Below are 11866 nucleotides of genomic sequence, written 5' to 3'. Positions count from 1 at the left end.
CTCTACCATACGCCTCCAACGTTGTTTTAGAGAATTTGGCAGTGCGTCCAACCAGCCTAATAACCGCAGCTCACGTATAACCACCCGAGCCCAGGACCTCCACATCCGGCTTCTTCAGCTGCGGGATCGTCTGAGACCAGCCACTCAGACAGCTGATGAAACTGTGGGGTTGACTTCAGTGGGCCAATGCTCATCTTCTATGGTCACTGGCACGCTGGAGAAGTGTGCTCTTCACGGATTAATCTCGGTTACAACTGTACCGGCCAGATGGCAGACAACGTGTATGGCATCGTGTGGACGAGCGGTTTTCTGATGTCAACGTTGTGAACAGAGTGCCCCATGGTGGTGGTGGGGTTATGGTATGGGCAGGCATAAGCTACGGACAATGAACACAATTGCATTTTATCGATGGCAACTTGAATGCACAGAGATACCGTGACGAGATCCCAAAGCCCATTGTCGTTCCAGTCATCCACCACCATCACCTCATGTTTCAGCATGATAATGCACAGCCCCATGTCGCAAGGATCTGTACACCATTCCTAGAAGCTGAAAATGTCCCAGTTCTTCCATGGCCTGCATATTTACCAAACATGTCACCCATTGAGTGTGTTTGGGATGTTCTGGATTGACGTATACAACAGCGTGTTCCAGTTCTCGTCAATATCCAGCAACTTCGTACAGCCATTAAAGAGGAGTGTGACAACATTCCACAGGCCACAATTTACAGCCTGATCAACTCTATACGAAGGAGATGTGTCGCGTTGCATTAGGCAAATGGTGATCACACCAGATACTGACTGGTTTTCTGATCCACCCCCCCTACTTTTTTTTAAGGTATCTGTGACCAACAGATGCATATCTATATTCCCAGTCATGTGAAATCCATAGATTAGGGCCTAATTTATTTATTTAAATTGACTGATTTCCTTAAATGAACTGTAACTCAGTAAAATCTTTGAAATTGTTGCATGTTGTGTTTATATTTTTGTTCAGTACAGTAGGCTAATTCCCCAGCCAAGCAGATACAACTGGTAGTCGTTTTTGTTGTGAAGTGCATTAGCAAAAAGCTTGGTCCTTTCTTTAGAACAAAATGCAATTTACCACTTGACTGTCTATTATATCACCCTGTCACAGGCCCTCCCAGTCAACACCACCTCATAAGATGGCCTGCTGCAGTTGTCCAGTTTGCAGCCGAACATGCATCATAGAGAAGACCAGCAAGAGAGCCCTCATCAGCATCATGCAGACATGCCCTTGCTGTGAGCATCACTATGAATGGAACAGTCAGTCACATGTTGGCAAGTATCCGGCCAGCAACCTTCACCTGTCAGCGGCAACGGCTTTCCCCAGCTCATCATTTGTACAAATACAGAAGGTAGCCCACTTCATTACTTTTATACATTTTATAACCCAATTATGAAACCTAATTGATATAAACTGACATTATTTGTTGCTTATTTTCTACTTCTTAAATGCATGTAGTGTCCAGAGCATAACCTAGCCTGGTGGAACCAGCCTGATCGGTGCGTTCACCATTCTATTTGAATTCACATATTATGATATCTGAAGTGAAATAGAAAGGTGAATGCAGCAATCAGGTTGGTTCCACCAGGCTATTCATAACCACCATTGATAATGTAATCAATGTTCTGTGTGTGTGTGTGTGTGTGTTTTGTGTGTGACCGACCAGTATCTTTGATGAGGGGCCAGGAGCTGATGATCTACTCTCCCATGCCTGACGACCATCATTGGGGCTCTGGCAAAGACCTCACCTCCAGCCTCACCTCTTACCTGCTCACCAATGGTCGTCGATGGGGAGACCAGAATTAGGTAGGTTTAGTCTGACCTGTTCAAACTTCAACATAGTATATTTTTGTTTGTCAGATATCACCTATGCTAACTGCCATTGGTAGTAGAACAGGGACTGTACTGTGTATGTGTTCACAGATGCATCTATGGAGCCAGCACTGGAGTCCTGCCCAAATGACAGGCTTGATACTGACGTCTCTTAATGGAGAGAGACCTGGTGCTCAACACATCCACAACATTACAGCAGAAATGTCCAGTATTTGTAACACACTTTTCATTCCATGTGTCAATGATTAACTCTGCCTATTTCTACAGATGGAGAGGACTGTATATGTTTTTGCAGATGCCAGTCTTGGTTGTTTGATGGGGAGGACCATAATTGGGTAGGTTTTATCTGACCTGTTCAAACTTCAACATATGACCTGTTTGTATGTTAGATATTACCTCTCCTAACTGCCATTGGTATTATAACAGTGACTATATGTGTATGTGTTCACAGAAACACATATGGAGCCAGCATGTGGAGACTTGCAAGATGATTTGATGAAGTCCACGCTGACAGACGGGCTTGATACTGATGGCTCTGAATGGCGAGAGACCTGGCACTCGGCATAAATGTTTAACTTGTCACAACATTTACTTGTATTGTCTTTTTTAATTATTGAATGGTATCAGTCAATATGGGGAGGGAGAAACCCTGTGTATTCTGCACCAAAATCAGGAAACTCCTGTTGTATACGGAACACAACATTGGAAGGTATGACCACTCTGACATGTTTGCCAAGGTAGCCCCATTACCACCAGACAACATGTTGATTGGCACTGTATCTGTATCGGCTGGGCATGACAAGGAAAGGTGAAAGGTGCGCATTGTTATATTAGCAGAACATTGCTTCTATGGTATGATGTAAGTGGTTGTTTATTCAACACGGACCTGTTGCTACATTTGAAAGTTAGCAAAACACTTAGTTTAGAATATCTACATAAATTCAGCCATTGCATTCTTTTCATATTACTCTGTAGGCTACTGACCTATTCAAAGCTTCCTCCGTCATCTCACCATACATCTCTGCCTGTAGTTATTGAAGTCAACCTGCAGGAGGTTTGTTTGTTATGATTGAGTGGAGGGAAACAGCTGCCGGAAAGGTCTGACAGATAGGTGTGTCTTGGTGATGGCAAGGACACACCCCCAAGAAACACAGACATCAAACCACACCCCCAAGCCAACTCACATTTGGCTTCTGTCATGGCCGCCAGCATTTCTTGAGAAGCAATCCAAGAAATGAGGCCAAATCAGCAGGTGCAGTTACCCTTTAAATACCCAGTACAACACCCCATGGCAAAATGGATAGAATTTCAGGAAATTACCTTCCAGACCAGAGTCCGGAATATAAATATACATTCAGTGGACAGTTTATTAGGTACACCACCCAGTTCACGAAAATGGTTCACTCCTACAGACAGTGAGTCACGTGGCTGTGGCTTGCTATATAAAGCAGGCAGAGAGGCATCAAGGCATTCAGTTACTGTTCAATTGAATGTTAGATTGGGCAAAACAAGTGACCTAAGCGACTTTGAGCGTGGCATGATCGTCGGTGCCTGCCAGGCACGCTGGTTCCAGTACCTCAGAAATGGCCGGCCTCCGTGGCTTTTCACGCACAATAGGGTGTAGGGTTTACCGAAAATGGTTTGACAAACACAAAACATCCAGTCAGTGGTAGGGTGAAAACATTTAGTTGATGAGAGGTCGAAGGAGAATGGCAAAAATCATGCAAGCTAACAGACGGGACGCAAACAGGCAAATAACGGCTCTGTATAACAGTGGTATGCAGAACGGCATCTCGCAATGCACAACTCGTCGGTCCTTGTAAAGGATGGGTTATTATAGCAGACGACTACAACGGGTTCCTCTTCTATCAGCTAAAAACAAGAAGTTGATCCTGTGGGCACGTGATCACCAACTCTGGACAATTAAGGAGTGGAAAAACAAAGCCTGGTCCGATGAAATCCGGTTCCTGTTTCGTAATGCTGTAGGCAGTGTCAGGATTTGGCTTAAGAGTCCATGGCCCCATCCTGCCTGGTGTAAACGGTACAGGCTGGTGGCGGTGGTGTAATGGTGTGGGGAAGGTTTTCCTGGCACACGTTGGGTTCCTTGAGTATATACATAGTGTTCAATGACTATGTACATAGGGCAGCAGTCTAATAGGCTGATCACAACGCCCGCGTCGCGTGCGCGAGCGTTGCAAAATAAATGTAGAAATCTATGTTATTCAATTATTGCACCCACACTGCTCGCGCGCGTCAACGAGCGTCTGCGTTGCCAAGTGCTAAAATAGAACTCCTTTCTATTTCTGACGCAGATCACGCTGCAAGTCCTGCCTCTCCCATCTCCTCATTGGTTTATAGAAGCAGGTACCCACGTGCCATCTCCTCATTGGTTATACCTACGTGGGTGATTGAAAAACGAACTGTGTTGCCGGTCAGTGTACTATGAAAGTTTAGATGCCAATCACCATTTAAGTTCAAAGATGAAAAAGCCTGGGAGGAGGAGATGACTAGAAACGATTCGGTTGACCGTTTTATGTGTGGATTAATTGTCGGAGTAGGGGACCTTGTGCATTTCAGGTAAAATAACAAATCAATGTTTATATCCCAGGACAAATTTGCTAAGCAACAGCAAGCTAGCTAAATAGGACAAATTAGCTAGCAAGTGCAAGCTAACTAGCTAAATTGCCATACATGTTTAATGCTTTTCGACCTGTACCCAAATGAATGTAATTGGTTCAGAGTTTGTTTTGATATTTGAACCTGCGTGTCGTGATCGCATTTGGTGTAGGGGGACAAAATAAATGTATGCAAGAGACGCACGTGCGCAGCCGGTTTGGGTTCCGTGTAAGGTTCAGAGTACTGGGCGGAGGCCGGCTAGTGATGACTGTTTTAACAGTCAAATCTGTTCTATGTGTGTTATTTATATGCTTGCCGTGCTTATGTTAAATTTTTGCATCTTTTTCTTTCGGTTTTGTACACCAGCTTCAAACAGCTGAAAATGCTACATTTTTGGTTATGAAAAATATATTTCACAGTGGTTTAGATGGTACAAGGATTCTCTACACTATACTTGCTGGTTGTCACAAACTGAAATTAGGAGAACTATTAGAATTTTAGCAACCAGGAAATGGTGGAGCAATTTTTGCATAGTGCATCTTTAAAAAGATAATAGAAAGAGTTTTGTTGATGCTGAGAATGGTATATGTTTTTAAATAACATTCTCTGAACATAACTGAAGTTCTCTTGTGGTTTTTATGGAATATTTTCTTAACGTCAAATTTGAGAACATGACTTTAAATAGAACCATGAGGAAACGTTATGCTGAAATAATACAATTCCCACAGTGTTACGATTTTCTTCCTGGGGTGAAAGAGAGGACCAAAATGCAGCGTAGCCAGTGCTCAACATGTTTAATATAACAACAAGTGAACACTACAAACAACAAACAAAATAACAAACCGTGAAAACCGAGACAGTCCTATCTGGTGCAGAACAAACACAGAGACAGGAAACAAACAGCCACAAAATCCCAACACAAAACAAGCCTCCTATATATGATTCTCAATCAGGGACAACGATTACCATCTGCCTCTGATTGAGAACCATATTAGGCTGGACATAGAAACAGACAAACTAGACACACAACATAGAATTCCCACCCAGCTCACGTCCTGACCAACACTAAACAAGCAAAACACATAATAACTCTGGTCAGGACGTTACAGTACCCCCCTCCTGAGGTGCGGACTCCGAACGCACCCCTACAACTCAAGAGGAGGGTCTGGGTGGGCATCTGTCCGCGGTGGCGGCTCCGGCGGTGGACGAGGACACCACTCCACCACTGTCTTTGTCCCCCTCAGCGTCCTTTGAGTGGCGACCCTCGCCCACGACCTTGGCCTAAGAATCCTCCCCAAGGCCCCCACATGATTTTGGAGGTAGCTCAGGACAGAGAGGTAGCTCAGGACAGAGTGGCAGCTCCGGACTGAGTGGCAGCTCATGACTGTAGGGCAGCTCATGACTGTAGGGCAGCTCATGACTGTAGGGCAGCTCATGACTGTAGGGCAGCTCATGACTGTAGGGCAGCTCATGACTGTAGGGCAGCTCATGACTGTAGGGCAGCTCATGACTGTAGGGCAGCTCATGACTGTAGGGCAGCTCATGACTGGCTGACGGCTCTGGACGCTCATGGCTGACTGACGGCTCCGGCAGATCCTGTCTGGTTGGCGGCTCTGGCAGATCCTGTCTGGTTGGCGGCTCTGGCAGATCCTGTCTGGTTGGTGGCCCTGGCAGATCCTGTCTGGTTGGTGGCCCTGGCAGATCCTGTCTGGTTGGTGCCCCTGGCAGATCCTGACTGACGAATGGCTCTGACGGCTCGGAACAGACGGGCGGCTCTAACGGCTCGGGACAGACGGATGGCTCAGACGGCGCTGGGGAGACGGGCAGTTCAGGCGCCGCTGGGCAGACGGGCAGTTCAGGCGCCACTGGGCAGACGGCAGACTCTGGCCGGCTGAGACGCACTATAGGCCTGATGCGTGGTGCCGGAACTGGATGTACCGGGCTGAGGGCACGCACCTCAGGGCGAGTGCGGGGAGCAGGAACAGGGCACACTGGACTCTCGAGGAGCACTATAGGCCTGATGCGTGGTGCCGGAACTGGATGTACCGGGCTGAGGGCACGCACCTCAGGGCGAGTGCGGGGAGAAGGAACAGTGCGTACAGGGCTCTGGAGACACACAGGAGGCTTGATGCGTGGTGCCGGAACTGGAGGCACTGGACTGGAGACACGCACCACAGGGAGAGTGCGTGGAGGAGGAACAGGGCTCTGGAGACGCACTGGAAGCCTGGTGCGTGGTGTAGGCACTGGTGGTACTGGGCTGGGGCGGTGAAGGAGGACACGCGCTCTTGAGCACCGAGCCTCCCCAACCTTACCAGGTTGAATGGTCCCCGTAGCCCTGCCAGTGCGGCGAGGTGGAATAGCCCGCACTGGGCTATGCAGGCGAACCGGGGACACCACCTGTAAGGCTGGTGCCATGCACGCCGGCCCGAGGAGACGTACTGGAGGCCAGATATGTTGGGCCGGCTTCATGGCACCCGGCTCGATGCCCAACCTAGCCCTCCCAGTGCGGCAAGGTGGAATAGCCCGCACTGGGCTAAGTACGCATACTGGGGACACCGTGCGCTCCACCGCATAACACGGTGTCTGACCAGTACGACGCCCTCTCACTCCACGGTAAGCCCGGGGAGTTGGCTCGGGTTTCCAACCCGGCTTCGCCACCCTCCCCTTTAGTTCCCCCCCAAGAAATTTTTGTGTGAGCCTCTCGGGCTTCCGTGCTAGTCGCGTACCCTCATACCTCCGGTTCCTCTCTCCGGTTGCCTTTGCTCTCCTCGCTGCCTCCAGCTGTTCCCATGGGAGGCGATCCTTTCCAGCCAGGATCTCCTCCCATGTGTAGCAACCCTTGCCGTTTAAGACCTCTTCCCATGTCCATTCCTCTGTCTGTCTCTGCTGCCCGTTGCCACGCTGCTTGGTCCTGGTTTGGTGGGTGTTTCTGTTACGATTTTCTTCCTGGGGTGAAAGAGAGGACCAAAATGCAGCGTAGCCAGTGCTCAACATGTTTAATATAATAACAAGTGAACACTACAAACAACAAACAAAATAACAAACCGTGAAAACCGAGACAGTCCTATCTGGTGCAGAACAAACACAGAGACAGGAAACAAACACCCACAAAATCCCAACACAAAACAAGCCTCCTATATATGATTCTCAATCAGGGACAACGATTACCATCTGCCTCTGATTGAGAACCATATTAGGCTGGACATAGAAACAGACAAACTAGACACACAACATAGAATTCCCACCCAGCTCACGTCCTGACCAACACTAAACAAGCAAAACACATAATAACTCTGGTCAGGACGTTACACACAGAAGAACATTGTTTCTTAATGTTTTTTTTTTAGAACATTCCCAATGTCAAACCAGTTGGCGAACGTTCCTGGAACATAACCTACATTTATTTTAAATGTAACCATGTTTGAACTTTTAAGAAACGTTCTGTTAAAGTAATGAAATTCCAAGAAAATAAAGTTTTTTGAAAAGTACCTAAATGGGCTAAGGATGTTCCAAAGCCAAGCAACTATCTTGTACCATTCCCAGAAAGTTGTGGGAAGATTGTATGCAAAATAACCATAGAACAACCGCGCTCTCACCAAGATGTAAGAGGTTCTCAGAATGTTATGTGCTAGCTGGGAAGCCTTGTCAGTATCAGCTGTGTTAAATTAAATGCAAATCACTGTCTGATATGTTTTATGGCTTTTATCTCTCACCGGGAACTCTCAATCCCTCTCCGCCCCCTCTATCTCGCAGTTTCCCTCTCCCTCTCTATATCTATTCTTTATCTAAATCACCATCTGTTTCTGGGATGATAATGGAACAATGTAATGCATTCACCATTGTTGCAGACTTCTAATACCTCTCCTGGTTTCTGTGTGTTGCAGACTTATTCAGCTGAATTGTGAGAAGAGAGAAAAACACGTGAGTGGAGGAAGAGGACAACCCTGAACATCCCCTGGCCCCCTTCTGAAACGCACACACACTCGCAATCATCGCGGACTGCTCGCACTCTCACACTAACTGTGGATGGACCGCAGCTCTAGAAAAAAAACACTACAAGCCTGAAAAGGGAGGACACTGATGCCCATGACCCCACACCTATCCTCCAGTCTGTCCTCAGGAACCCTGCCTCTCCTCTAAGTTCAGTGTGACCAGACAGAGAGAGCAGACAACATGGCTCCAAGCCCCCTCCTCTGGCCCCCGCTGGGATGGCTGTGTGTGGGGCTGCTTTTGCCCCTGGTGCGGGGCGGGGAGTGCCCGCGGCTGTGTGTGTGTGAGGTGCGCCCCTGGTTCACCCCCCAGTCCACCTACAGGGAGGCGGCCACGGTGGACTGCAACGACCTGCGGCTGACACACATCCCCTCTAACCTGTCTTCTGACACCCAGGTGCTGCTGCTCCAGAGCAACTCCATCGCCCACACCAGCGGGGAGCTAGAAGCCCTGTTCAACCTGACGGAGCTGGACCTGTCCCAGAACAACTTCAGCACAATGGAGGCTGTGGGCCTGGCCAACATGAACCAGCTTACCACCCTTCACCTGGAGGAGAACCAGATTAGCCAGCTTCCTGACCACTGCCTGCAGGACCTCAGCAACTTACAGGAGCTCTACATCAACCACAACCAGATCAGCACCATCGCCCCTGGGGCGTTCTCCGGTCTGCATAGCCTGCTGCGCCTCCACCTCAACTCCAACAGGCTCCGGGTTATCGACAACCGCTGGTTCGAGGCAACGCCCAACCTGGAGATCCTGATGATCGGAGAGAACCCTCTCATTGGCATCCTGGACATGAACTTCAAGCCCCTGGGGAGCCTGAGGAGCCTGGTCCTGGCCTGCATGGACCTCACTGACATTCCTGGGAATGCTCTGGTGGGCCTGGATAACCTGGAGAGCCTATCCTTCTACGACAACAAGCTGGTCCGGGTGCCCCAGCTGGCCCTGCAGAAAGTGCCCAACCTGAAGTTCCTGGACCTGAACAAGAACCCAGTGCACAAGATCCATGAGGGAGACTTCAGGAACATGCTGCGTCTGAAGGAGCTTGGTATCAACAACATGGCTGACCTGGTATCCATCGACCGTTACGCCCTGGACAACCTGCCTGAGCTGACCAAGCTGGAGGCCACTAACAACCCCAAGCTGTCCTACGTGCACCGGACGGCCTTCAGGGACGTGTCCTCCCTGGAGAGCCTGATGCTAAACAACAATGCCCTCAACTCTGTCTACCAGCACACCGTGGAGGCGCTGCCCAACCTCCGCGAGATCAGCCTGCACAGCAACCCACTGCGCTGCGACTGTGTCATCCAGTGGATGAGCTCCAACAGGACCAGCGTGCGCTTCATGGAGCCCCTGGCTATGCTGTGTACCTCGCCGCCCGAGCTCCGGGGCCAGCGAGTCAGAGAGGTGAAGCTGCAGGACTCCCCAGAGCAGTGCCTGCCCTTCATCTCCCACGACACCTTCCCCAGCCACCTGAGCCTTGAGCTGGGCATGAGTGTCAGCCTGGACTGCAGGGCTATGGCTGAGCCTGAGCCAGAGATATACTGGGTGTCTCCTATGGGGAGCAAGATAACGGTGGACACGGTGTCGGAGCGTTACCACCTGAGCAGTGAGGGCACCCTGCGACTGTCCCACGTCCAGGTGGAGGACTCAGGTCGCTACACCTGCGTAGCCCAGAACACAGAGGGCGCCGACACACGCGTCACCACCATCCGCGTCAATGGCACCCTGGTGGACAGCGCCGAGGTGATGAAGATCTACGTCAAGCAGACCGAGTCCCACTCCATTCTGGTCTCCTGGAAGATCAACTCCAACGTCATGACCTCCAACCTCAAGTGGGCATCGGCCACCATGAAGATTGACAACCCCCACATCACCTACACTGCACGCGTGCCCGTCGACGTGCACGAGTACAACCTGACCCACCTGCAGCCGGCCACCGAGTACGAGGTGTGCCTCACTGTGTCCAACATTCACCTGCAGACCCACAAGTCGTGCGTCAACGTGACCACGCGCAGCGTCACCTTCACCCTGGACGTGTTGGACCAGAGACCTAGCGCCGCCCTGCTAGCCGTCATGGCCACCATGCTGGCCTTCCTCAGCCTGGCTACTGTGGGGGTGTACGTGGCCCGGCGCTGGAAGAGGAAGAACTACCACCACTCCCTGAAGAAGTACATGCAGAAGACCTCCTCCATCCCCCTCAATGAGCTCTACCCGCCCCTCATCAACCTATGGGAGGCAGACAGTGAGAAGGACAAGGAGGGCGGTACAGAGAGCAAGCCCTCCCCCGTGGACACCACACGCAGCTACTACATGTGGTGAAGCGGGCCTGGCACAGGCCACCCCTCCACCAGCACACACAGACACACTTTTGCCATTTTGGTGCAAAAGTCGTATAAAAGTCATAAAACATTTTTTTTTGTATTTTTCAGCTTTGCTAACACATGGCAGAGTGATAAAGGACAGGATTTTTATTAGTATAGCGTATGCCCTTTGTTTGACTCTCTCTTTTTCTCTTTTATCGTTTGGACTAGTCCAAGATGGCAGCTGTGTCTAGCTTCCGGATTGTCTTAGTTGCTGCATTTTATTTCTGTGATGCGTTTTTGAAGGACAGCTTTTTGTCTTGTTGATGCAGCAGCAGGTACTATTAGTCGAGGTAAAGGTTCCTCTGGCAATGTTGTTAGGGATTGCACTGCTCATTCTCTCTTTTTGTAAAACAGGTGATCTGTTGTGCACTGAGTTGTAAAGGAGTTTGTATGGACTTCAATTAAAGCTGACTAAGGGGATTAGACTTCGTATACTGTCTACTGAATAACTCTAGCGATTGTACGGTAATGTTGTATCAACTATCATTTTAAACTTTTTTTTGGAATTAGTTTGCTGATAAATGTGCTGTAAAGCTAGAAATGTGAATGTTTGATAACATAACTAGGTACAGTAGAAGCTTTTTTATTTACTCTGAATTATTTATTTCTTATTTGCTCAAATCTGTTGCTGACCACTAACTTTTGTTGTGATTTTAACATGCAAAATGTTGTATATGAGGAAGAAGTTTAAATAAATAACATGTTTGTTTGTTTTATATAAATGTCTCTCAATCAGTTGTTGCATATTTATTTCAACTGTTATAGTAATTTCTCAGTAGAAATTATATTGTGCAGCCCATGACCTGTTACTATACCTCTGTTTGACCTCTGATCACTTGGCTCTGGTTATTTTTCCGTGAGGACATGGTTCCACTTCACCTCCAATGTGCTTCAGCAGAATATTAGCAGTATCTTAGCATGGAGCTCACGGCTCAGACTCACACTGTGCAGCAGAGCCCACTCCCCTGAGTCTAATCAGCCGTACAGAGCGCACTGTCAGCTTAACCCCCCTCTCAGTCTGCTCTACGTGTGTG

General features: G+C 48.9%; 1 protein-coding gene and 1 long non-coding RNA gene across 2 annotated transcripts; both read left to right on the top strand.

Annotated features, from left to right (window-relative positions):
• Positions 1-302: 302 nt before the first annotated feature.
• On the top strand, positions 303-2783 carry LOC139560351 (uncharacterized). Its single transcript, XR_011671923.1, has 4 exons — positions 303-1378; positions 1694-1833; positions 1951-2195; positions 2312-2783. It is a non-coding gene; the product is annotated as an uncharacterized lncRNA (long non-coding RNA).
• A 5032-nt stretch (positions 2784-7815) lies between these two features.
• LOC139560345 (leucine-rich repeat neuronal protein 1-like) lies at positions 7816-11567 on the top strand. Its single transcript, XM_071377028.1, has one exon. It carries the CDS (start codon positions 8650-8652, stop codon positions 10786-10788), a length of 2139 nt encoding a protein of 712 aa, XP_071233129.1. The 5' UTR covers positions 7816-8649; the 3' UTR covers positions 10789-11567.
• Positions 11568-11866: the final 299 nt, after the last annotated feature.

Source organism: Salvelinus alpinus, chromosome 2 (assembly GCF_045679555.1).
Source record: "Salvelinus alpinus chromosome 2, SLU_Salpinus.1, whole genome shotgun sequence".
Classification (NCBI taxonomy): Eukaryota; Metazoa; Chordata; class Actinopteri; order Salmoniformes; family Salmonidae; genus Salvelinus; species Salvelinus alpinus.
Note: the sequence above shows the minus strand (reverse complement) of the source record. Positions and strands in the feature narration are given on the sequence as shown.

What these genes read in the sequence shown, in the direction of transcription:
- LOC139560345 (XM_071377028.1), top strand. Translation starts at nt 8,650, where the DNA reads ATGGCTCCAAGCCCCCTCCTCTGGCCCCCGCTGGGATGGCTGTGTGTG.